The 27812-nt window shown below is 35.1% G+C and overlaps 1 protein-coding gene and 1 long non-coding RNA gene across 4 annotated transcripts in view; one reads left to right on the top strand and one right to left on the bottom strand.

Annotated features, from left to right (window-relative positions):
• The window catches only part of SCFD1 (sec1 family domain containing 1), a 45357-nt gene that overhangs the window by 9502 nt on the left and 8043 nt on the right, over positions 1 to 27812 (top strand). The window contains exons 7-20 of the mRNA XM_080592763.1: positions 202 to 291; positions 1474 to 1529; positions 2422 to 2507; positions 4320 to 4419; positions 7723 to 7862; positions 8787 to 8877; positions 9217 to 9290; positions 9866 to 9947; positions 16416 to 16512; positions 20095 to 20165; positions 21168 to 21247; positions 21818 to 21880; positions 22896 to 22971; positions 23884 to 23937. Of these exons, the coding sequence (XP_080448889.1) occupies positions 202 to 291; positions 1474 to 1529; positions 2422 to 2507; positions 4320 to 4419; positions 7723 to 7862; positions 8787 to 8877; positions 9217 to 9290; positions 9866 to 9947; positions 16416 to 16512; positions 20095 to 20165; positions 21168 to 21247; positions 21818 to 21880; positions 22896 to 22971; positions 23884 to 23937 (1160 nt within the window). The remainder of the gene's footprint in view (positions 1 to 201; positions 292 to 1473; positions 1530 to 2421; positions 2508 to 4319; positions 4420 to 7722; positions 7863 to 8786; positions 8878 to 9216; positions 9291 to 9865; positions 9948 to 16415; positions 16513 to 20094; positions 20166 to 21167; positions 21248 to 21817; positions 21881 to 22895; positions 22972 to 23883; positions 23938 to 27812) is intronic.
• LOC308195409 overlaps positions 23078 to 27812 on the bottom strand; it is a 30276-nt gene continuing 25541 nt past the window's right edge. For all 3 annotated transcript variants that reach the window (XR_013951459.1, XR_013951460.1, XR_013951461.1), the window contains exons 7-8: positions 26012 to 26108; positions 23078 to 23507 (exon numbers count right to left, since the gene is read on the bottom strand). This is a non-coding gene — a long non-coding RNA (uncharacterized lncRNA). The remainder of the gene's footprint in view (positions 23508 to 26011; positions 26109 to 27812) is intronic.

Here is a 27812-nt window from a genome sequence, read left to right as displayed (position 1 = left end):
AACTTAAAAAAAAAAAGAGGGAAAAAAGGGGAGGAAAAAGTAATGCAGGTGCTAAGAGGGATATTTAATAATTTGATATCTTCAGCAGCAAAAGCTGTTGGCAGTTAGCAGCCATTAGGTAAGAAGAGGATCACTTTATTGGTGTTAATGTCGCGTGAACTTCTTTAACCCCGATTTTAACTGTTTTCCACACCGTTTTAGCCATTAACAGACCAGATATAACAGACACCGAAATGGAAACGATAATGGACACTATTGTTGATAGTCTCTTCTGTTTTTTTGTTACGCTTGGTAAGTTTTCAAATTCTAGCATATTTTCAATCTGTGTTCCTTTTAGAAGAGACCCATATTCAGTGAGGTAGCTAGAAGTTTAGAGATTTCTTATAGCCAAGTTAAGGCAGAAGTAGACATGTGACAGAAGTCTTAATAATTTGCTGAGAGCTTTAGTGGTCTTGCTAAAATTATTGCTCTGCATCAGTGCAAAAGAAAATAAAGGCTGTCCCACATGGGAGGTGATACATTTAGTCTTCAGTATCAGTGGGTGAGGAATACTGAAATGCAAGGTTTTGGTTTTGTTGTTTTTACAAAATTGTAGTTTGCACTGTAGGTCAGCAGTGCTAGGAGTTTGGATTTGCAGCTAAAAAAAAAAAAGGAAAAAAACATCACACAAACCCTGCAAGGATCTAACTAAAATAATTCCTAGAGTAGGAAGATATATTAAATTTACTTACATTATTGTGAATTTTATTGTTGCTTAGTTCATACGTTTTTCATAGTGGCAACATCTAATGTAAGTTCTCACTGAGGTCAGTGAATCTGAGATGATATTCCTTCAAGAGAGTTTGGTGTCTCTGTGGGGCAGTCTGTTCAAGACAGGTTCCCTTGAACCAACTGAGTTCTTCCAACTGTTAACATGATACAAATTAAGGCCCTTTTACACAGACACTTAAACTCACGGTATTTGAATTTTCATATTTATATAGATCAGTGGGATACATTAGCTAAAGATTTTGAAACCTGAAATCCAGTGTAAAATATGCTTTTGAAAATAACATTCCCCTGCAGTGAGATGTAACCGATATATTATTTTGTGTTTGTTGTTGTGGTATTACTTATTATTATTGTTTTCAAGTGACTTCTGATCTTTTGAAACTAAGTTTTAATGCTTCTGTATGAGAGTTTATTTGACCAATTCTCAGTATGTTAGCTGTTGTTCTAGAGTATACTATATTGCTCATAAATTCATGCATGAGGTATTCACTTACTTTTGTAAAACTCCATGTAATATATTTCTATGTAGTATTTTTGGTTTCACAGGTAAAGACTGAAAAAGAAAAACATAATATAGAATTGGTATTGTCCACTTGAAAATTTTCATTTCAAAATGTTACTAAAAATTTGTTTTATGAAAAGTACACTAACTTATAATCTTAAAATTATAATGCAAGTGGAAGTCAATATATCTTTTATTAGGAGCTATTCCTATAATCAGATGCTCAAGAGGAACTGCAGCTGAAATGGTGGCAGTGGTAAGAAATGATTTTCTGAGAAAATAGTTATAAAACTTTGCTAACAATCTGTTTGCTTTTCTCAATACCACATAGAGATCTAGTAGCATCGCATCTTCTTCGTTCTGAAGGAAGTAAAACTGGAAATAGATATACCAGTTTTTCTTTCTTGTTTTAGTACCATGGAACTCATCTGTAGAAATTGTAAAATTATGCAATCAGCTGTTAAGAAACTTAAATCAGAATGATTTTTTTCTATATGTCTAAGTAAGAAATTTTTATCTATCTTACTGAGAAACTCCAGAGTTACGAGACATTTTTACTGTGTCAAAGTAAATTTGATCATCAAATAGGAAGGAAATTGCCAAATTAAATCACAATTTAAAATTACTACAGCGCTGTCTTCGCTAGGGATCATCACTGTGCTTCATTTCTTCCATCTTCCTCACGTCTTTCTTCATTAGTGAAGCCTTAATGTTGATAAAACGTAAGCATTTAGTCTGCATGCATTCATACTGGGGGTAGTCGCAATTTTATGAAACGCTTACTGTGGCAGTGTCTGACAGTCCAATTTTCTGCTTCTACTTTGGTTCCCTGTTGGTGCCTCCTGATGGCATTTTTTTGTTCACGTGTTCAGGGAAAGAGTGGTAATTGTCTGAGAAGGATATTAGTGGACATAAAGTATTATCTTCTGTGCAGTCCTAAATCTAGATATCAATGCAGGAGGGAGAAAAAAGAAGGAAAAGATTTCTTGGGGGCCAGGTCTACTGTGCAGTTGACCTAGACTTCCTGCAGCTAAGACACTTGTAAACTACAAAACCAGCACAATCTTAAAATGTTGATCAGATAAAGAAGTTTAGAAGCCGTTGGTTTGTTAAAAGCTGTTTTGTGTTTTTTTTTTTTTTCCCCACAGAAATTAGATAAGAAGCTCAGAGAGAATCTAAGAGATGCCAGAAACAGTCTTTTTACAGGTGATACACTTGGAGCTGGCCAGTTCAGGTATGGTGTTAGTAATAACTATGCATTTTTATTTTTCATATTGAAGTTGTCAGAAAGATCTCATTAGGATAAGTCACCACTGTATGGTGAAAACTGTTTACAAGGATTAGATTCAAATTCTGTATTAACAGAATTAGCTGTACTTCTAAGATTATGTATCTCTTCTTAGTATAATTGGGTTGGAAACTTGTGATGAAAAAATGTACAGTCCTGAGACAGTGAATCAAAAATCATTTAATGAAGCAGACAATTTTGTTCACACTCTAAACCTAGCCCCTGCTATTATACTCAGTTTACAGGACCCGGATGTGCAGCTGCATGTCTGAACATACCTGTTATCAATCTTTAGTCCATTAAAAAGGAGGAAATACCAAATTTCTCACTTATGAGCAGTTATAAGTTGTAGTCATGTCAAAAGCAAATGTTTTTCAGCTGATCTCTGTATCTACCTGAGGAGGACTGCATAAGGACTGACAGCTGGATAATTAGACAATTAAGAATGGTCATCAGCATTCAAATCATATGAGGGAAGACAGGGCTGGGAAAAGACATTGCAGGTGCTTGCATGCATCTGAAATGTGTTCTCAGTCGCCTGCCCTACATCTCTTTGCTGACAGATAGTTGAATACTTAACAGGCTGCCTTAGGAAGGTATATTATGGTAGTTTTCACTGCACATGAAAAGGTAAGGAGATCTATTGGGAAGACTGTAGCTGAAGGCAATGGTTATGATCTCCTAACTGGATATAAAACAGTCATTATGTATTTTTATCTCATTCAAAGCAGAACTTTGGTAAAAGACACAAAAACTTAATGTGGCAAAATAAAATGAGGTTGAAAACCATGAGGAGAGAGAATAGCTGTGAAATACTGGTTCCCTCATTTTCATGGGAACTGAATTGTAAGCACTTCCTTCAGAAGGATGGCTTGTTTTTTTGATAGGATAGCATTATTACCCTCAGAAGATCAAGATACAAAGCAAAGGAAGTACCTTTACAGTTAAATGTCTTCAGATCTCAAGTTTGCTTTTCAGAATGAGGTAACTAAGGCTCTTGAGATTATATATCTACATGAAAATACTTTATTGCAAGGAAATCCAGAGCATGGAATTAACATGCTTTTACTCTGTTCAAATACACTGTAATTTAGCTGTCACATTTATTGTAGGATTAATGTGCTTTAGGGAAATGGATACACCAATGGTCTGTAAATTCACAGCCTTCTATCTTCACTATAATTTTTTCATGTAGCTATAAGCCCAGATATTTAGGCATGTCTGGATTTTTTTCTACATAAAGTTGAGTATTGATGCAGTTACCATAATGCATCTCATGAGTTCATAATCTTTTCTTTATGGACTTTAATACAAGCAAAGGGGAAAAATGAAATGGAAAACCGTTGAGAGAGGGATTTTGTATTTGAGGTATGTAATGAGGATTAAGGTCAAATATGACCCACTCAAGCACATTTAACACTTGTTTAGAACTCAGATGTGTATCCAAACAAAAAGGTATTAGTTAATGCCTAAGGCTAGTTACTGGTTGGTGTTTTGACTTCTGCTTAAAATTATGCATATTGATCTCACTTAGTACAAAATTAAATAAGCTTTTTATCATTAATAAGACAGTGATTCATGGAATTTCTGGCACTGAACAACTCCAGATGCTTTGGGAGAAGGATGGAGGGACTCTGCAGTAGAGAATTTGGCTTTTAACTTAAGATACAATGTAGAAGGTGGCTGATTGCACTCAGGATGTTACTGGCATGTTCTGAACATGTTTAAAGAAGTACTAATGCAGTGTCATCTTTTCAGCTTCCAAAGGCCCCTATTAGTCCTTGTTGACAGAAACATAGATTTAGCAACTCCTCTACATCATACTTGGACATATCAAGCTTTAGTGCATGATGTTCTGGTAAGAATAAATCTGATTTTGTTATCAAAATACTTTTTCACTCAGCTTGTTATTAAATTTAGTACCAAATTTTCTCTAATTCCAAAATCTGTTTTGTGTGTTTTATTTGAAAGTTGTTTAGTTAAAAACAACTTGGAAGATTTTTTGAGAAAGTTTATGTAGGAATAACTTCTAAAATTGTTATAAAGTTGAAAGTTTGATATTATCAAAAGATGGGTAATTCAGCAATTCAGATTATTCTGAATAATTCAGATGATGCTCGAGTAGTTCATGATCTTTTATGTTAACTCAGAATTCCATAAATTCAGTTTCATTTTGAATAATGCTTATAAAGAATTTTAAAACTGATTTTAGTATTACTTTGTATTTCAAAAATATCTGTGTGGTTTTCTCCACAAGATGGTGTAGATGCTCAGCATAGAGATGCCAAGTGATATGACCATACTGTGAAGAATCTAAAATAGATTATTTTTTTTCAAATGAAGATAGCCCCAAACCCTTCCATTTCCTTGAGTTTGTTATAAAACCACTAGCAGAAATTTACTTGAATGAAAGCAAATACTATTTACCTACTTGCTATTTGTGCATTTCATACCTAGTTACAGTGTAATTAATACAAGATATTAGTAAGAATAATTACTATCTGGATGCTTTTTATATACTCTAGAGTTAGTCGTGCAAATCATTTCAAAGTGTAGCTTTGAGAAATATTTTGGTTTATTATTGAGGCTGTTAGAGGAAGATGTCAGATACACGTGCACCTGTGTTAATATAATTATGTGTTTGTAGTTGGTTGTGAACTAGTCATATGTACAGTGTTGTCTAGAAACTTGTATTGTTGCAATGAAGATTTTTTTTTTAGCAGAATTCGGATGGTTTATGACACTTTTAAATTCTATTTTATGTAACTCATTCATTGTGAACAGTCCTTTCCTCTTAACCTAAAAGATGTTTTTTACAAATAAACATCTTTTGGCCTGTTTTCTTTAGGAAAGGCCTATATGAGAAAAGTGTGGTTTGCACTGTTTTTTCCAATAACTGTTGAACTGTCTGGAGACTGGCAAATAGAAATACTGCATTTCTACAGTTTTCTTCTGGAAATCAGTGAAAGCGTAGAGAATGGAGACCCAAACTAGAATTTTACAGGTGTAGATGCTATTGCATAAAGTCAACTCTTACTGTCAACACTTGTTTGTTGCCTGTGAGCCATTTAATAAGCAAATGCTTGCTGACTAGCTAGTAAATACACGCCATGCTCTACCTACTTGCCTTTTCCTCACCTGCTACATAAAGTATCATTGGGTAGCCTCAGGCATGTGTTGGGATAAGACTTTGGTACATCAAGATACAAAGGGATCCAAGATGTAGCGGAAACTAGGGATAACTACTGCTGCAAATATGGAGAGGTATTGGAAGAACACTAGGAGAATGATCTGAGGATTGTTGGAAACTTACCTGTACTGCATCAGGCTTTAGTAGTTTCCCTAAAACAACTTGTTAAATTTTGCATATTGCTTCTTGTTTTTGACTGAGCTGATAGGATTACGAATTTGTATAATAAAATTGTAACCAAGTGGCCTGTGATTCCATGACAAGGGCAAAAGTTTAATTTAAAAACCAGTCAAGTTATTCACCTTAAAGGCAAGCGTGCCAAGTTCTTTGCAGACTGAGCATAATATTTCATGAAGTAACCACAATAGACTTTCAAAAGGCCATAAATTGTAATTGAAAATGGTGATAATTACATAAAATGTACTTCCAGATAAATTGTTTTACATTTAATCTCTCAGTTAAGATAACCATGGAATTCTGTGGAGTGTTGAACTAAATACTAACCAAGCCACAAAATGGCGTGCTGTGTCATTTGAAATGGTAATGATGGTGTTTCTACACGTACACAGACTTGTATGCAGAGATCCCCATTTTCAACTAAAATACCCCTCGGGAGTGGTTACGGAAAAGTGGGAGGCACAGATAGAAGGCCTTTTAAAGACAAAATCTGGAGGTCGAAGGAGGGGACTGGAATCAATCATTTTGGTAAAACCTGTCACTGCCAGAACTAACTGGGAAACTCAGGTCACTGGTGAGCTAAATTGAGCCAAAACATAGATCTCACTATGTGGTGGAACAAATATACATTAAAAATACCCTATTTTTAACTGAAACTTTAAGCATGCTGTGTGTAAGATGAGGTTTCTACCCATTGACTGCATGTGCTTCCTTTGAGTAGCTACTTGGTTTTGCTTATGTATTGGCATGGGTGTTTTAAAATGAAATACTAAAAGTGTGAACTTTGTCAAGTGATAACTAGAGACATTTTAAAATTGTTTTTATTTGAAAATTTCACTTAATATGATCTACTGTAATGAACATAATAAAATGGAGTTTTATTTCTGGAAAAAAACATATAAAAGATTCTTGACAGTTTCTGTAGTCAACAATATAACTCCTTTTATTGTTACTTGCCAAGCAAAGATCACCTCTGAAATCTTAAACATTCTTCAAAAGGGTTAGAGTAAAGTCAGCAATAGGATGCTTGCTAACCTCTGTGTCGAAAACCAGAGGGGTTATACTGTCCCTGGCTAAAGTAATGGGGGAAAGGAACAAAAGGCTACAGGAAGCGGTGTGGTGACACAGCAAGTGAGCGTAACTGTCATCTAGCTAAAAGACATAATTTCTAGGTTTGTATATCTGTGGAAGAAGAAAAGCTATATGGAGAAATAGCTTTGTTGCAATCTGTTGTTTTGTCATACACTATTTCACTAGTGTTTAAAAAACAGTGAAAGATCCGTGAAGGTTTATCTAAGTAGTCTTCATGGTAAACATTCCCGTTGCTGATGTCATGAGCTTCTTTGCAATTTTGATATATTTGCTGTAGTTGTGTAAGTGAAATTCAGCCTTAGAAACTTCTTGTTGTATGGAACACAGAAACTTTCACTGCTTTAAAGTTTTGGTCTGAGCATTTAGAGTGTTCAGCTATTGCTAAATAATTTATGTTCTATACAGAAAACAGTATGCCTCTCGGTTCAGTTTAAGAAGGTTGCTTGCAAGACAAAACAGATGTCTTTGCTTGACATTTGTTGCTTTGTTTGATGGCGTTTCAGTAAGTGCAAGTAATTTTTGAGTTCTTATATTGCTATTGTTATTATCTAGTTAATTATTTGTTTACCATCCTCTTACAAAATGTTAATAAATACTTGTTACTATTTTTTCTAGAAAATATTCTGGAAGATAATTGTGTATAAAAGATTTAATGATTAAAAACTATCAAATAGTTACATATGATTCCTTCTTTTATTTTAGGATTTCCATTTGAATAGAGTGAACTTGGAAGAATCAACAGGAACAGAAAGTATTCCAGCAGGTGCTAGACCTAAGAAAAAAAATAAGAAATCCTATGATTTAACTGCATCTGATAAATTTTGGCAGAAGCACAAGGGCAGGTAAGCTTTATAGGTACAAAGGTTATATTGATTTAGACAGTTTGTGTGGTAGAACTTCCTTGGGTTTGTTTGGCCACAAGGGCATATTGATTATATCACAGCACTGCAGATTAGGCTCAGGAATACGAGTACGTGCCTGGAGAAGTTTTCTGTGGTCTTATCATGTTAGTATGGTGGGTTTTGTTTGTTTAATAGGCTCAACTACTTAAATCTAATTTTAAGTGTACAAATAACAGGTTTGTTAGAATATTTCTGGAGCACAAAGGGCTCTGGGTTAGGAAGTGCAAAAAGAAATAGAAAAGTACGCTGTGTTTACCCTTACTCAGATGAACAAATATCTATACGAAGTTCTGTCTGCCTATAAGGCTACTGAATTTGAAGAAAGAAACATTGTGATTTATATGGCCTCTACTATGTGTTTCACTAAGTATTAAATTTTAGGGGGAGAATTTGCTACAGGTAAAATTAATTCCTGTAGAAAATTTTAAGAAAAATAAAAATGGTGAGGATAGTATACATTCAAAGTATTCTTTCATATTATGGTAATTCTATTTTAAGTTTCTTTGGAAAGATTTGTGGACATTTAATTTTTTATGGAATGATCTTTGTCCATATTCATTGTATCATTCATTGTATCTGCCTTTGGTGACAGAGCATGAAGATGTTTTTATCAAAATTACATAAAAATATTGAAAGCAGTGAGTATGTATCTTAGAAAGTTTAAGTAAACAGGTAGTAAGACGTCACTGCTCACGGACTTGATAATGCTGCATGATGCGTGTATTGATATTTCTGACATTTTGTGTCACGATGCATGTATTGTTATTTCTGACATTTTCAAGATCATCTTGATCATATAACGTGTCTGGTTCTAGTGTTTCAATTTGTTGATTTAACTGAGCCTAATGCGGAGTGTTGCATTAGTCCTTTTCCAGAGGTAGCTGAGTCTGTTCAACAAGAACTGGAATCCTACAGAGCCCAAGAAGATGAAGTCAAAAGACTTAAAAGTATCATGGTAAGGTTTATATTTGTGCTTTATCTAAAGCCTAATAGATGCTCAGCGTACTACACCAGCTGCAAAAAATAAAAATAAAAAAATCAGTGCATGCTGAGTCTTAGGCATAATGTAAACTTAAGTATAGGACCGTAAGTACCATAATTCATTAGAAAGTTCAGTTTCTTGCATGTATTGATATTGCATTTATGTAACTTCCATAGTAACTGTAAAATACAATCCAGACTTTACTGTCGCAATGAGAAAATAGGTTCTGAGTGCACTGACTGTACTTCGATGTAGTATTTTCATGCCTACGATTATTTTCATTCCTCTTTCCAAACCACTCCTCAAAACCAGGGTATAGAAGGGGAGGATGAAGGAGCAATAAGCATGCTTTCTGACAATACAGCTAAGCTAACGTCAGCTGTTAGGTAAGTTAAATAATAAATAAAATAATGCATTATTTTTTAATTAATGGGGAACAATTTCTGATTCCTTCTGTCATTTCACTTTTAATATCTTTTGAAATAGCTTTAAAAATAGGCTACTCAGCTCAATAATAAAATTTAAATGGTGGCAAAGTTAAAGACAGCACCCTTCACAAGTAGTTGTGCGTACAACTTCCACAGCATGTGCATGTTAGGCCTCTAAACATGGCTTTGGAATGTTTCCTCAGCAATGCTGAATGATCTTAAGTGCAGCATAAATTTACTTACAGACTCTGCATGAGAAACGTATTCTCTTTCTTCTGTATTCATAACCACTTTGAATTACACTAGAAGACCGAGGTTTAGACTTGTTCCTAATTGTAAACCTGTTTTTCATTCCACTACTGCCTTGGAGAGGGGAGATGTTCAGTCTTCTGCCTTTCACTCAGGCCCAAATCAGAAGGGAAACGGAATGATAATTATTCTGATCATAGATGAGGTGGTATGTCCAATGTCCTGTAAGATCCAGCATGTGTCTGCTGCAACTCAGCAGGTTAGTTTGTATTTAATCTTTTCAGCTCTCTTCCAGAACTTCTGGAAAAGAAGAGGCTCATTGATCTTCATACAAACGTTGCAACAGCTGTTTTGGAGCACATAAAGGTAGGATTGCTCTCTGACTTGATTTTCTGTAAGATGCTTCTTGCCTGGAGCAATGTATTTGACCAAATGAAGCAAGATAGGAAAGTGAGCCTTCTCAACTGCGCTACCTTTTACAGAAACCACTGTATAACATTACTTAGAGTTGAAGGGTGAGGGGGAATGAGTTCTGAATGTCTATGCATGAAAAGTGAATACAATTTCTTTGTATTGGAATTTACTACTACACTCTTGTCTTTTTTATGATGGCCACAACCTTTATTGTGAGTTAAATTCTTTCTAAAATAAGTTTACGATGGAAGTGTTAGGTTTATTTTAGAGGCATGTCATGGCAAATTATGATTTGAGTCTAAGCATTCATTTTCTCTTGTGTGTGTGCTTATCACAAGAGTACTGTTTACTGTTCACCAAATGAAAATGATATCCAGAGGTGTGGCAGTAATGATGCAAGTTACTAAACTGGTCTTTCCAGCAGGGTCTGTGTTAGTTATGTCCTGTGCATAATATAAACTCTTAAGAAGGATGTTTGTCCTCTTTCCTGCTTAAGTCTGTGCTGCTCTTGTAATGACAGTAAGGACAGGCCTACACCAGCTTTGCTTTATATGCAATTTGTCAGGCAGAAGACGGGTTTCAGAGTGGGATGTGGAATGGAAATAACATCGGTTTTGAACAACAATGTCCTCTTGGCAACAGTCAAATGCACTTGTTCCTTCTTGATGAGGTGGCAGTGACACACTTTTCCATTACCTAGGGGCAGGAGTTACTTGTGTCCCCCTGCTGTAGCCCTCCAGTACTAGCCCTTAGGCTCCCTCCTCTGATAGGAGCATGCTACTACAGAGCTCCCAGGGAGTGATGATCTATTTCTCCATAGATGATTCTTAATTCTTATCCTGCAAAGTGTTCAGGCTCCTTACCTTCTTACTGTATAGCTGTCAAAGAAGTTTGTGAGACAGATAGGAATGCAGTTCCTTCAGTATGTTGATGATGCATTTGTCTTTTATCAGTTTCTTTTGATTTAGAAAGAATCACTTCCTTCTCCAAGCACTCAGGAACTATCTAAACTCAGGCTAATGCAGAAACACGTTCTTTTTCCATTGGAAATTACCAACGGAAAAGCCTTTTCACTAATGATTGTAGAATTTCTTCCATTTCCTTTGACCTGTCTGTTTTCTCCCCTCTTTCTACTCTCCAGTGTTAGAAAAAGATTTTTTCTAACTCAAGCTGTGGAATTTTAAAATGCAGGATGAGATGTTACCTCATGTACTCCTCAGAAATATTTTCACAAAAAAAAACAGTATCTCAGCCAGTACTTATTAAAGAAATTCTGACGGCACCTTGAGGCTATGGTAAAATAGGTTTTATATCTGGTTAAATACAGAAACCAGATTAGGATAAGGTAATTTTTTTGACATGTGCCCAGGTCTTGAGGAGCTAGTGAAGCACCATGATTTTCTTCAGGTTATTTTATTTTCACTTTTAAAATGATCTCGAAGTACCTTCAGACTTTAAAATAGATTCTTTGCATTGCCCATTATGGTTTTTTTTTTATTATTACAGTAAATATTTGAGCATTTTTTCTTCTTACGTTTATGAGAATCAGTGCAAAGAATGCTATGAGACCCGCTCTAATTAGACTGAGTTTAATTTTTCTTTAGTGGTCAGTTTACATCTGCTTTCCACGCGGTCTTGGATCATTTTCTAAGACACGGCAAGAGGAAACCAGAAATTAATCACATAATCAAAGGTCCTGGCAGTTTTCTGGCAAATCTGCGTTTAGTGAAATGATGGAAAGAATGCATCACTTTCTGCACTAAATGAATCATCAACTACTTACTGTCAACACTTAGAACAAAGGCATCCTTGTCTTGCATTGATTGTTTTTTCTTTGAAGAAGCTGGTGACTGAAGGACTGTACCCAACTGTTAACAATTTTAAGACTAGAACTATGGATATCTTTCTACCTACTTTAGAGTTTCAAGTAATACATATCTTTGCATGTCTCCTACGAATGCTTAGATTACTGAAGTATGTCAAATTATGGCATGTACACTTATGCTTTTCTAAAACAATTAAATGCAGAGAGGGGTAGGTTATCATTGCTGGAATTCTGTACCTATGAATTTAAGTTGTGGATTTTAAATTAATTATTATCTGTCTTAGATTACTAACACTTGTTAAGTTTAGGGTTTTGTTGAATACCTACATAATTTTCTTACTATGTTTCTCCAGTTTTACTTGATCTTTAGGCCTGATAATTTGAATAACTCCATTATCTGGATGGACTTTCCGATTATCCATTACATACCCTGTAAAAGAATTCCACTATTTTAACCGTTCTGTTTTGTCTTGACACGTGAACAGAAAAAGTATATGTAGTAAGATACATATGTCACAGTGGTCCAGGCCATTTTTCTGTAATTCAGAACTGATTATTAAGTAAATTCCCAGGAAATGAGAGGTTTCTCTGAGTTCAGTTGCAGTCACCTTTCCTTCATTATTCTGTGGGTAGCTTGGTACAGTTCAGTCAAAGGGAAGTGGCTCCGGCTGCCACCTCCAGCTTTCTCCTAGAGCTCCTCTTGGTCCTGATAGGAGCAGGCTATAATTACCTGACTAGCCACACTCTTTCCATTGATTTCTGTGGGCTGTTATTTCTGACTGTTTTCTGTCAATATCTTTTAGAAATCCCTTCCAGTAATTAAAAATACATGTATTTTGTCGTCTTCTGCATGTTCTCACTCTCTTAAAGGAAGTACCTTTGTACTGTAAAGAGAATAGAAGAGTCTCCTACAAATCCTTACAAAAATGACCCTGTAAGAGATTTCAGTGGATCCTGCTTCCACTTTTCTGCTTAATAGTGAAGGAATTTTATGCCTCTTTTGGAGTCTGGCACTCAGTTGGAGATTCCCACGTGTCTCAGTAACTTACGTTGTTAATAAGCCAAATTTTATTTTAGGGTATTTCTAGAAATGCTAAGTTGGAAGCTTTCACCAAAAAAAGTCGAACTGTGGAGCTTCAACTACAATAAAGATCTTGTCCCTGAATTGGAGACCAGAAAGGTCTACTGAATGGTGTTAGCGTGGAACAAGATGTCACATTAGGAAATGAAGAGCAGGAGGCAGGAAAGGAATAACTGCAAATGTAAACACATCTTGATTTTATTATTAGTTTTTATTATTTTTCTTCACCTTGCTATCTGGCATAGCACCCATAGCACCCATAAGAACCTCTTCCTTGCTGTCTTATCCCATTGGAACTGATTATCCTAGAGGTCTTCTCCAACCTAAATGATTCTGCGATTGAATCTACAGGATTGTTTAGCTCTTATTCCCTAGCTTTTTCTCTTGGCATCTCTGGGAGTTTGTCACTAGGTAAGCAAAATGGCACTTACTTAAATGGAACATCTGCTTCTTATCAGCACTTTTTAGAACAGTTGGTTCTTTGGAAAGTAACTTTCTCCTTGATGTGGCATGCCTGGGAAATCCGTTAAAAGCTAACTAGTAGTGTTTAAGGCTATTCCGTACTCCATGTGAAATTGTATTCATAGCCCATATAAATCCTAGCATACACATATAAGAAAAATATTGCCTTAAATAGCACCTTCGCTAGCAACCTTGGTTAGCTACCTTCTGATGAAGAAGCTGAGTAGACTCACCGTATTGATTCATCTCGCTAGTTCGTGCTTATGTCGCATCAGCAAAAGCATTGAAAATTTTATATCGGTGCTTATCTCTGGTGTCCCTACTGTGGACAGACATAAAAGAACTGAGTTTTTTAGGATTTCCAGTCTGGTTCTTTTTCCAAAACAGTGCTAAGTTCACACTCCAAAAGTAATTGTCCAAAATTTTTAAGACAGTACATGTACCATTGATGTTTCTGTTCGGGCTCTAAGCATAGTGAATATATGCAGCCAGTGAGGCTTTTTTGGCTGCAGGTAGTCTGTTCTGTTTGGTAGTCTTAGTCAAACAATCACGAAGTGGCACATAGCTGAGAAGAATTTCAAGCATTTTGTGCTCAAAATAAGTTAACAACTGTAAATCTGCTCTTATAATTTAAAGTATCTCATGTTTAAATTATATAATTTTATTTAAAAGTTGATCTGTAAATAAATACATTGAGTTAATATATTTTATGTTGTATATATAGTTTTAGATGCCATCTGAATAAATTTGTATTAAACAGAACACCAGCTAAGATAATATAGGCACTGCCAAATTCAACAATATATTTATCTTAATAAGATGAAGTTTCCAGATTTCATGACAATCCTTTGTTTGCTGGATGCCTTTTGTCTGGGAAAAAATATTTTAAACTTAAAAACATTGACTTTAACTCCTTATGAGGAGCTACAAATGTATGTAAAACACAGAAAGCTAGTAATGGAAAGACTACAAAAATTGCGGTGGCTTCTTTGCAGTTGTTTCTCTCCAGAAACAGTTAAGGAAACTATAACACAAATAAGAACTGTAGAATTGTACAGTACTGTGGAGAGGAGTCACAGAACTTGCCTGACATGCCAGATACCAAATTGCACATGAAGTAGGGACCTGGAAAAAGGCTAGTAGTTCACTTGTATTCACTTTAAACTAGTGCAATGTAACCACTGATAATCGCTTTACCTTTCAGCTAAATAAGTTATTATTAATGCAAGTCTTTACAGCACCATAACTACCAAAACACAGCTGTGACTGCTCTTCTAATAGAGCTCAAGGCAAATACAGCTTGAAAGAAGCTACACCTCCTTTTTTGTCACTACCTACACCTTCTGTGTAATCGTTGTCACTATGACAAACAAAAGAAGACATCCTTCTGCCCCTCAAAGTAGCGAGTGGTCAGTTCTTGAGCACACTTCACAGTAACTGTTATCCTCAGAGAGTTACCTTTTATAAACTGCAAGTACAAGCTTCCACAAAGGCTTTAAATTAAGTTGCTCTTCTGCAAGTAACTACTTTTCTTGATGTGTTCAGTAGATGGTGAATGAGAAATGGAATTATGTATATAATACTGGGAAGCAAGGGGCTACCTCCATAAGCTGATTGCCAAAAGTTTTTAATATTAAAATATTCTTGTGACTTATTCTGTGTTGTCATCTGTCTTTTTTGTTGAACTAAAAATACTCAGAATGTAAAATATCCTAACATCCTTCTTTTCTCCTTCTTTTTTGTGCTTTTATTTCCTTATTTGTTATCTCAGGAAAAAAAAATAGTAGGATTCAAAAACAAATGAAAACCAGACTTCTAAACTTTTTTTGTTGCTGTCATTGCACCAACCACTGCACCAGGTTAGAAGGTGCCATAGTAATTTTGCATGCTTCGGCAGTATCAGGCAAATTGTCCTGAATCTGTTAACCTGAGAAAAACCCCAGTGACTCATGCTTCAATGTGGTAATACCATTTCAGTCTCCCAGCCGGTATGATCTGGAGCTGAAATACTTCCAAGGCAATGAGATGGAGATTCACTCTTACAGTCTCTCCTTTTTGAGCCAATGCATAGCTGACGGTGTCCAAACACCAGAATTTAGTCAGTTGCCAGACATTAAGGTTTTGTAAGCTGAGCAGTTGTAACATCTGTTGTGATACTACATGTTAATTTTCAAACCTCAATAATCTGCGATGGAACATAAGTTTGTAAATAAGCTTTAAAATGCGTTTTTGTATATTCAGATTGAAAGTTCAAGATCAGACGTGCAAAGCTTGGCTGTTTGTGCAGATGTGTTGTAATGCAGTCATTAGTTGCATGGTCACGTGAGGTCTTCCATAAAGCCTTTGCCTCATTAATTTCATGCAGTACCTGTGACATCCTTCCTTAAAAAAAAAAAAGGGGGGGGGGGGTTCACAACCTGGTCTGCATGTGATTGATGTGATTGCAAGTGACAAGTATGTCATAGTGTAATGAGCGGCTTCTTTTCCAGTGTTAGCCAGATAACCTAACTATGAAGTTTTCCATATTTAGTGTGAATGAGATGGTTATTTTGTACCAACCCTTTAGATTTGAATGGAAAGCTGCCAACTTTTCTCTGGAATGATGCCTTACTGTATTCAGGAGTTTCTTGTATTTATCTGCACTGAGTAATTGTCTTGTTGATGGAGAGACTTGATGTTCAGCATAAGTTTGACATATTCATTTGAACATTATTTTATCTTACTACAGCATAACACTATTTACGATGGCACGTAGTTTTCAGCTACAGCAAAAGCATAGTTGAAAACAAAGCTCCTCTTCCAGTTGAATATTTGCATGTCAGACCTTTAACAAGTTGCTTAACTTGCATTTTTGTTTCTAATATGAGAATTACACAAGCATCAATTTTCTGAGAGTTGATAAAGGCAAGCATTAGTTATTTTTTCTGGCAATTTACTTAAAAATAATTTTCTAAAAACGGTCTTGATAACTAAAACTATATACCTTTTTAAAGAGGAAAGAAATATTCTTCCCAGTGTGAAGATGTTAATCCTAACACTTACTCTTAAACAGGCTAGAAAGCTGGACGTGTATTTTGAATATGAGGAAAAAATAATGAGCAAATCCACTTTGGATAAATCTCTCCTGGACATGATTTCTGACCCAGATGGTGAGTACTTTAAATCTGAACTTTGTGTCAACATTGTTAAGAGATGCAATAAGCCTATGCACACTATAAAGAGCGTATATGCAAGCTGTGCAGGATTTGTAAAGGAAAGAGCTTTTCACTGGTTTTAGTAGCAGTCTAGAGAGTTAATTATTAGGCTGAGTAACTTCCAAAATACTGGCAACTTTTGCAGCTCCATTAAAATCCATTCCTAACCCCTTGTTTCTGAAGATCAAAAGATTTTAACTTTTGTGTTTCTCCAGTATTTACTAATATAGCATGGAATTGCGTGCTCTGAACAGTCCTGGTTCTTTAGAATCCCACTGCATGTTTTGGAATGCATCTGTTGTAAAACCAGAGCGCAACAGGGCATTTCATAGGATTTGGTTAGGTCAAGGAGTAGTGGTGTCTGTAGCTTCTGTTTGTGTGAGGGGAAAAAAAAAAAGGGGGTGTGTGAGAAGGTGTAGAGAATGGAACCAAGACATAAATTGGCCAGTTGGCTGAAAGACTCAGCTCAGGTTTTATATGCCTTGACCCAGCTGCAGCATGTCTGTTTCCATTATCCAGGAGCAGAGGGTTACAGCTGTTTTGTATATGGCTCATGCATAACAAAGCTTTACACACTGGATGATGCTCAGGTTCTCTATCAAGAGTCACCAGGGGCCTTTCTGTGAACAGCTGAGACCAGAATGGGTTCTTGGCTTGGGTTCTTGGCTTTTTGTGGTATCATAGCATAGAGGCAGTGGCCTCACGTAACTGTCATTGCAGCCTTTCACAAGGCTGTGATGGATTCCAGTGGGATCTGATGGCAGTCAGCTGGAACAAAATAACCTACAGAAGATTGTAAAACTTACGTTACGAATACAGACCTGTGTGCAATAGGAAATATTGGCAAGTGTATTGGCAAACGTTAAGGTTTTAGAGACCCCGAGTCCTTGCTCTTTTCCCAGTGTGCTCTTTAAGAAAACGTTTTGTTATTGCATGCTTACATGTATAGTCTTGCAGCTGTATACTGAACATAACATATGCTTGGAGTTTCTGTAATGATTCTTCTTGGAAGAAAGAATACACATAAAACCTGCTGATTTTTAGAAGTCTTTTATTAGTGTCTGAGCTATAGAGTCAAAAGGCAGTAGAAGAAGTCATAGATGGTTGGTAGAAGTCTGAGCTAAATTTTACAGATCTCATTGGATGAAGACTAGAAACTAACTTTCAGAAAATCCGTAATGTCAGATATCAATCTGTAATTCACTAGAAATCTGTTGTTACCAGGAAGTTAATAAGAATATGGACAATCTTCTGTTAATCAACAATACAAAGTAGTCCTTTTCCATGTTCAGAATTAGCTGTTTGTGTACTATTTTGATTTCAACTTTAACGTTTGCATGAACAGCTGATGATTATATATTAAAACAGAAATGATTATGCTTGCCAGCATATCCTACTGGATCAGTTACTTTTTACCTGAACCGACATTTTCTATGCATATTTAGATTGCAGTATATATCTAATTGTTTTCCAAGCTTGATGTATCATATCAACATTTCTTTTAACAAGGAACGTGGGTTTACACAAGAGAAAGATTAGACATCCAAGCTACAGTTTCCCTTCATTAGCTAAATATTCAGATGTTTACAGTAGCTCATTAGAATTTCATATGCTTTGCCTAGATTTAAGACATTTATATAATAAAAGGTTTTAAATTTAGGTACTGTGGTTATTTCAGACTATGCTATCTTATAAAACTGACCAGCTTCCAATTGTGTGATTTGCTGTGAGATACCAGCAGCAAACATTTGTTTTGAAGTACTAATGCCTCAAGTCTGCCAACACTTGCAGTGGTGATGTACTTGTTTGTATTATCTGTGGGATACCTGCCTTGTGGACAATATCTGCAAACCCCTTCAAAATCGTACTTAGACTTGACCACTTAACAGCTTCAGCCTCCCATTTTTACTATCTTACAGGAATTACTACTTGTGATAATTAGCTGCCTTACAGTGGTGGTAAAACTGAAGTTACTGATTTTGCTTTGCTCTAACAGTTAAGCAGTAGCCCTAAAGGCTTCCAGCTAGTTTTTGAATTTAAGTTGTTCTATGTTAGGTTTGTCAAGTTTTCTTCAGAATATTTACCACTCCTGCTTTCCATGCCGTCACAGACCATAGCTTAGAAAAAAAGCGAACACTTTACAGCCAACGGTCCTGAGTCCTACCATTGCTTATCGTAGCGATGATTTATATCAGCAGTATGCTTAAAGTACTTTTGCCAGAAAAAAAGTGTTTTTCCTGAGATTTAGGTAAGTGTATATGATATAATCAAAGATTTTTTTTTCCAAACTCATTATTTTTTGGTAAGAGAAAATATCACCTACTCATGTCTAAGTGAGACCTCTTAGCTTTTATGAGCATAAGCCTTCTAGGAGTGTTGTGGGCATGGTAAATGCTGTCAAGTTCCAGAAAGTATTGTCACAAGCTATAAACTGGCAAGTTGGCTTTTAGTTCCAGTGATGCAAAGGTTTTTTTTTTAGTTCTTCTAGCTTACTGTTTAAAACTGATTTCCCAGAAAAAGAATTGTACCAAGTCATAAATATTCGTTTTGACAGTGCTTACTAACAGGTGGAATTCTTAACTTCTGCCAAACCAAATATATGCTCACTTACAAACAGAAGTAGCATATTAGACTAGGTGATCCCTGCTGTCATTATCTACAGTCCATAGTTGGAAAAAAATAATACTTGCCTACAAGTACAGAAGGGTGCATTTTTTAAAATATTGAACTATATCTAAAGGTAACACGCTTTTCTAACAGTGTTGAATTACAAATTTGAAATGTTTGTTTTGAGAAGTTGTACCTCTGAAATCTTCCATTTAAACTATGCTTTTTACTAATAGTGATCCTGTTCTAGGAAAAAAAGTAGATGCTGTTCGAAATCTGATAAAGTAGGTTATAGTCTAAGGATGACAAGGATGGTCACATCATCATTTTGATTTGGCAGAGATGAATTTTGATTGCCATGGATAATGGTTCCCAAAAAACTGGAGCAGTGTTCTCCAAGGAATGGTGTGAAAATAGGTGGGTGATTCAGGAGGTCAAATCCTTCCTGAAGACGAGGTAGAAGTTCAGCATTTGTTCCTGACCAAAGGTTCACATAAGTGCTCAGTACAGTCAACCCTAAAGCTGCATAAACAAATTGTAGAGCTCAAAAAAAAAAAAAAAAAAAAAAGGGGCTTTTATTTTACTTTTATGCTTTCCTTCAGTCTCTTTCACAGATTACTGCCTGTTAATGCAGTCCCCTTAAAAATAAGACATAATGTCACTAGGTAACTTAGTTGTATGTTACTTGAAGAACAGTATTTGTTACAAGCAAGCTTGGTGAGAGTAACTCTTTCAGAAACAGTGAGCCAGTCTAACCCAATTTTTAATAAAATTGCTGAATACCTTTTACTGCTGTATATATCAAACAGGTCCATGCTCAGAAGTAACAATTACTGTCATAACTAAAGGCTTGAATGTACATACATATTGTTACTGAAGGGCAATTAACATAGCATAGTAACATTTTTTTTCTCATTTATTTCACTGCAGCAGGAACTCCAGAAGACAAAATGCGTTTATTTCTTATCTATTACATAAGCTCAGCTCAGGCGCCTTCAGAGGTATGTCCTTTACAGCTTGTAACACTAAATTTTACCAAACAGAATTTTTCTGTACCAGCATTAAATAGATATTTCTGCTTCTCTTTGAAGAGAAGTATGAAATGCCCAGCTCAATATTGCAACTTTAAGTACATTTTGTAGTGTTACCAGGTAATCTGTTCACAGTGCATTAGCTACTATTGCAAAGGATATGGGTGGCTAGTAAGAAGGAAGATAATCTTGGAACATTCAGTCCAGAGTTACTACAAGACACATCTTGGCACAATTTTCATCATTCTGCTCCACTGCCCATTATAAGTAGATTTTAAAAAAATGTCAATATGACTCTTTTCACTCTATCCTTGTATATTCAAAAATAATTTGGTTTGTTGACTAGCAGATACATAATGTAGAAATGTTTTTATGTTAATATCTGACTAATTCAGGAAGCAATTTCTTAATAGTTCTTTAGAGCTTATGATGAAAGGAATTTTGTTATTATACTGTAGAAATTTGTAATATGGAATTAATATAGATAACATGGAATAATTTTATGGTGAACTGCTGCACTGGCTCTAACTGGAAGAAAAAGTTATGTTAGATTAGGCAAAGAAAGTATTCTTATAAATGTATAAGAACTTCTATGTAAACTTCTCTTCATTGTTATTAGTCGCTGTTGTGACATTTTTGGGAAACCAGAATTCTGTCAGGTTTTTGAGAGATGCTGATAGAACAGATTGTTCCCTTAGCTGAAAGCGGACAGGTTTAATTCCACAAATACAGTTAAGTTTAATGCAAATAAATATAGCAAAATAGCATCAAATAAAATAGCAATCATAGCAAATTGCATTTTAAGGTGTATTTTCATATTTGGCAGGGGATGGAATTTATAATTGTTTTTTAACTTTGGTTGTTAATGCTATAGCTTTACGCGTAATGTTTAGGTAAGGATATCTTGTATTCCACATGGAAGGAGTTCAGAGTAGTGTAAACCTGTTGCATTTCTCCACTTTGTAATTTCAGATTGATCTGGAGCAGTATAAAAAAGCATTGACAGATGCAGGTTGCAATCTTTCTCCTTTGAATTACATAAAACAATGGAAGTAAGTAACTTTATTTTTCTCCTATGTAATTGGGTAATTTTACAGAATACAACGTTGGTATCAAAGAATTATGTAGTACTTCTCAGACATTGTAAATTATCCTTAAACGTTTGTTCTGGCATAATTTTTTTGCTGTCGTTGTTATGGTAATACATGCAAAATTTTATTTTACAGCTGAACTCTAATAATGCCAGAACACTACTGAACATGACACATATCAGTGTCCTTAATTATCCAAGACAGAAACAATAAAGTGATTTCGGTGAAAAGTTGGGCTAGTTCAGACTCCGGATTTTGTGATTCGTTACCAAAGGGCCACGCTGCCTATCAGTTGCTGTAATTGCAGTTGTTATAAAAATAAATTCTTTGTATTTTAAATGTAAAATCTAATTCCTTTCAGTTCTTTAACCATTGTAGCTCTAGACAAGAGGGATGCATGTAATAAATAGTTACTTTCTGAAACAGTTTGAGAAGCAGAAGTATTTTCACTTTCAAATGACCAGAGTGGAACATTCTGCAGCAGAATATGCCATGAGATGAAGCATTTGATTTCTACCCCTGCTTTCACAGGGCTTTCACCAAGATGGCTTCAGCTCCAACCAGCTATGGAAACACTACGCCAAAACCTTTGGGGTATGCTTTTGATTAATTTTCTGTAAGCCTTTGGGTTCTTTTAGCTTATTTCAGTAGTACCAAAAGTGTAATTAGTGCTGTACATGGCTCAGAATAAAACATTTCTCTATTAAAAAAAAAAATTACAGACAAAATTACAGAATTACTTATCTCCTCTTAACAGTGCACAGGATTTACGCACAGGAAAATTGAAAAGAGAAGTGGCTAAATCCAGAAAGTAACTTAACATAGTGATACTTGTACACCTGCACATTAAATATACAGACTCTCATAGGAGAAGAATTCAGCATGTTGAAATGAAGCTAAGACAGCCATCATGTTGAGCCTTATTTAATCAATGGCAGAAGATAAGAACAGCCCTGTGCATTCAAAATGAGTTCTCTCCAGGGCTTGAAGACTGTCTGGGATAAAAGAATGCAATGCTTTTTCTTTAGGGTCTCCTGGACTGGTTGTCCGTCAGATCATTCAGAGGTGTAGTTCTTTATTTTAAGACACCAAAAGAGAAGATAATGGCTGTACCTATGCTGTGGGTACTAACATCCCGTACAGAATCCTCATTACTAGCAGTACTTTCAGAAATGCGCTGTCACTGTCATAAGAAGACTGTCACAGTATGTTTAGAGAGAATTCTGATGCTGTCTCACTTGGAAAAATTACTGTTTGGTAGCTGGGAAATATATTGAGCATTTCTGCTAACTCTTGTGATTAAGACACTCACTTGAAAAAAACACTCAAATCCTTAAACTACGGAAGTTTTTAAAATAAACTGTTCACTGGATCAAAGAGTAGAGAACACAAAACTTCTAATAGGTGAGGATCTAGTTGTTAGACGACAGGTATATTCCCATATACATGGCTGCCATGTGGTTTGAAAAATAGCTTAATTCATGAAAAAATTGAATGAATTAGTACCTAAGTTGCATCAGCTTTAATGGAAATTGAGTATCAATATCAAGCTTAAGAATGCAAATTAAAAAAAGAAAATCTTACATATCATCTTTATTTTGTTTTTCAGTCTGTTTTCACGCGTTATGAATACAGGATCACAGTTTGTGATGGAAGGTGTGAAGAACTTGGTACTGAAGCAACAAGTAAGTTTAAAGACCAATACAAATAATAACAATAAAATTAGCCCATCGAGAGAGCATTGTGAACATTTAGAAAAACACCTTTCTTTACCTCAGTTATACTAATAAAGTTAGTTGTACAGTAAACAATGCCCTCAACCTCTGCTGTTGGATATATCTAGCACTTTGTGGTTTTTAGTTTTCTGATAAGTAATGAATAATGTTTAAATTGTCTTTGAATGCCTCCATTTGTAAGGAATTAGATTTCAGTATGTGCCTTTAAGACTCATTTCAGCAATAAAAAAAGACCAGCCGTGAAATATTTAAAATAGACTAGACCTCCATGAACATGAAAAGTCCTCTGCACCTTCGATTAGAACATCATATATTAGATGCAGCTATTCCAGGATGACCGAAAGGCTCAAAGCATTCATTCTCTGTTCAGTTACAATTCAAGCATTTCCAATTATCCACCTAAGTATCAGACAGCAACCTGAAACTTAGCTTCCACTAATAAGGACTTTGGCACTGGGCTTAGGTTTGAAGGTGGATCAGCTTCACTGTGGGAGAACAGAAGAGATTTCCTGTGAAGGCTTTCTATCTGCTATAATAAAAGGACTGAAGCAGTAGACGAGTGACTACCATAAAAAGTGCAATTTTCCAAAACTGTATAAAGGAAAGTAAATTTTCTAAGATTTGGAACTACTATATTGCTATTGAAATAGAATTAAAATGAGCGACAGAAATAATGTTTGCCAACACAATTCAAGGATATTATTTTGCATTACAATAAGTTAAATCCTTTCTTAGGACATTCCAGGCAAGTGTTGAAGTGTTCAAGTTCAGTTGAGTTTCCTGGTCCATAAATAATAGTGTACTTGTGAATAATTCTTAATTATCTCCAGCATTACATTAATTTCACATTTTGTTTAACAGAATCTACCAGTCACACGTATATTGGACAACCTTATGGAGATGAAGTCAAACCCTGTGAGTATAATTGCCTTCACATAGAAAGAGATGGAACAAATGAAATCTTTATGCTGTGATACGTAATATGCCAGAGCTAAGTTTTGTTTGTGATAATAGAGTTAAATCTAGTCATGGTGTATCTCAGTAATAGAACCATTTTCATAACAATTTCATGAGATATTTTGGCATAAAAGTAGTTTCCAAATCATGACAATTTGTGTCTCAGTGGAACTGCTGTTTTGTGAGGGCAGTTCTATTCTGAGCTTCTATTACTCTTGTACTATACTGAGTTTCTGTTGCTCCTGAATTTCTAAAAGTTAAATTGTGGTCTGAAGTTTTCTTTGAATCAAAGTAATTTTTTAAGAGCACAAGTTCAAAAGTCAAGTAGTTGTGAATGGGAGCATTTCAGAAAATTTTGTTTCCCACATCTTTAAAGCTTTGTTATTTAGAAGAAAATAATTTAGTAGTCTTTCAGTTTGAAACAAGGTAAGTTTGTTTGTCAGAAAAGTCTTTTTGTTCCTGTGACAATGTACTGAGACTTGCCTAAGTTAATGAAGTTTTGAAATGTTTAAGTGCTTGGTGTACAGTCAAGACATTTGCTAGAATTTACAAAATTTAGCTAAAAATAGCCCAAAATCTTTTCTACGTAGTTTACAGTCAAAGCCATCTTTTTTTACTACATATTTAGTTCCTTCAAAACTGTTACTCATGGCTATCCTATACAAAAACATGTTCTGAAAAATCACCTGTTAAAAGTAATTTTAACAGGTTTAAAATATCTGCCATATTGTTTCAGTCTTCCTGATTTAATGACATCAGAATCAGAGAGAGAAAATTGTAGCATCTCGCCCTGGTTTATTAGTATACCCAGAAAGAGGTTAAGTTCAATCCCTTTGTTTTCATCATTAGAATGTTTTGGGTTAGTAACAAAAAAATCTAATTTTTGCACTATTTTGCTTAGCAAATGTTTAAAGAAATACAGAAATTGCATGGATTTTTGCAATTCTAGATGAATTTTCACACTGATGCTTAATGATTTCTGCTAGTTAGCTAACACTTTTTGGCTCTTCAGACCTGGTCAGCCATTTACATCTCCTGATCCACCTCTACCTCTTTAATATGGAATGCCAACATGTTAGTTAGCAATTCCCTCGTCTGTGCATCCTCTTGTGAGTTACCCAGTGCCAAGAGGTTTAATGGTAGGTTTTAATTCTGTGCTGCAGTGTTTATGACAGAAATGTGGGTATGCTTGGTTAGTAGCAAAACTCACTAGATTTGAAATACTCTTAGTCTACTTGCAGCTTCAGGTACTAACAATATATAAAGAGAGATAAATAATAGTAAAATAGGAAAATGATCAACAGGCAAGTAATTGTCTTTTTTTAAACTGTACTTCACAGATAGCACGTCAAGAGTGTTAGGCAAAAAATCTGTCTTCTCTTAACAAACCAAGAAATTTGTGCCATTTTCAGCAGCAGAGTTGATTGTTGTCCCTATTCGCAAGACTTAGAAAAGATGTGCAGGGCTAATTTTATCTAGTCAACCAGTAGAGGTCACTCAGAACACTTAATATGGTAATCTGAAATTAAAAACTATTGGTAACTTAGGTTACCAGTAAACTTTTACCAGTAAACCAGTTTATTTTGAAAAATTTCAAAATAAACACTAGTTTTCTTGGGTTTCAAATTTAAAAATTGTTTTGGAAAAGTTTACGAGTCGTATGTTCTCTTTTTTCCTGACTTGATATTGTCATGCTGTATTCATAGAAAACAGCCACATTTCCCCTTGATAAGTTGGAGAAAACATTGATCTTCTCACTGGAAAAAGGAGAGATTGAGATGATCTGTCTGTCAGTGACTTCATGTTACACTAACCCGTCAGCGACTAGAATTCGTGACCCAAAACAGGGAGTCCTACTTTTCAAGTCACAGGAGACCAGGCAAGCCCTAAAGAAAGATTCTCTTAACATGTAGGAAAACTGACAGCAACTTTCTCAATAAGTAGGTTCCCCCTTTCAACTAACAGAAGAAAGTTAGAGGGTTATTGTGGAATGTTTAGGCGTGCTGTAAGATAAACCAAAATGGAATTATACCTGTAAAAAGGCTGCGTATAGAAACATACCACTGTGGCCTCTGCTCATCTTCAGATGGTTGAGGTCCTTTTCCACCCCAGAATAGAAAACTATTGCCCTGCTGGCAAAAGACAGCGAGGGGACATGACACAGGAAAAAAAAATATCTCCTTTTTTATATCATCTCCTTTACAGTTCATTGAATCTTACTAGCCAACCACAGTAATCAAGTGAAATGTACACACAGATAAAAGTTTTATGCAAAACAGATTATTCCGAAGTCAAGCAGTTATTACAATGAATGCAAATAATTCAAAGTATCTTCCCAATGTAAAATGCAACAACAAACTACATTGATTAAATGTGCAACTTATAACATTAGCATTCAAAAATATTGTCAGTTAAAATTTTGAATCTATTCTGAATGGTATGCTTATGTGTAAAAATTGTCTGCGGTTGTCTTTAAATCGATCTTTATGTTGATTGTCCCTAGTGCTTGTTTAGTCTCACAAGGCCAGTTACCAGGCAGGACAAATGTCTACACCTGTGCTTTCCAAGTTCCTCAGAGCAGGAATGGATAGAGCAGTTCACAGGGGCAGTAATACCATCCTGTGATTTTTTTTGTCTAGGTTGTTTAACTACAGCTGGACTTTTTCTTGCAATATTTGTTCTGAAACATGATGAGCTTAAAGTCATCAGTGTGGTTTTTGTTATTGTTGTTCCTAAAATCATAACATTGATCAAAGAAGGTTTTTATTAATTGCTTTTGAAATTATGATTCATAAAGGAATGTTCTATTTATAAATCTAAAAGCATAGTTGTTTGGTTTTTAATCTGTATTTGGTGATACTGAACCTTAAATTTTCTGAACACACGTGCAAAACATATTGTCAAATATATACAAATTTTCATCCATAGATAGTAAATTGAACAATTTCCATAAAATGGTTTGATTCTTGAGTACAGACAATATTTGATGTGCAAACTTTTAATATTATTATCACAAAGTCACAGAAAGAATTTAGTCAATCAATAATACCATATGTGCATTTGTATTGACTTACTCATGATATATATGAAAGGAACTGTATTTTCGTTAACGTCATCTCTTTCAGTGAATACGATAACTTCCAGGCTTAGGGATATAGTATATATTTACTTTTCATGCATTAAAACAAAAAAGTTCTAAAACTGGGGGACTTCCTTAATTCAAACTAATTATGTTAGCTTCAGCAGAAAACCAAATACAGCCTGAGCTGCAAGGATATTTCCATGGGTCTTTTTCCATTTTAATTTGAAAGCTTGAAAATCAATTTCAATAGCCTGAAATTTATTCCTGAATAAAATTCAGCTGTATAAGGACATCTCTATACAATTGTCTTTGTTGGCAGAATAGACATTACTTAAAGCACAAGATTTTTATTTTCCTGCAGCCTCAGATGAGATTTCAGCAGGAACTGTGTATTTAAACAAACAAAAACTAGCTTATCACATTTCTATTTATTTGCCATTTTTGTGTGTCTACTTCAGATTTAGTTTAATACCCACAGGAAAAGTACACAAAATAAATAATTAAATGAAAAATTGTTTTTAATACCCCCCATCCCCCCCCCCTTTTTTTTTAAACTCTGATTTTTAGTTCTGGCATTAATCTGTAATGAATTTTAATTAGGAGGGAATCTGCAGTTCATTAAGTAAAAGGTTTCTGTTTACCTCTCTGTTTCAGTCTGGTAATATCTCTGTGTTCCTAGTTCACTCATTACTTCAGAGTTGCTATACCACCTTTATAAAACACGCTGCCAAAATCATGAATGCTGGCAGAC

The sequence above is a fragment of the Anser brachyrhynchus genome, assembly GCF_964034855.1.
Source record: "Anser brachyrhynchus genome assembly, chromosome: 5".
Taxonomy (NCBI): Eukaryota; Metazoa; Chordata; class Aves; order Anseriformes; family Anatidae; genus Anser; species Anser brachyrhynchus.
This window is presented reverse-complemented; position numbering and strand designations above follow the sequence as displayed.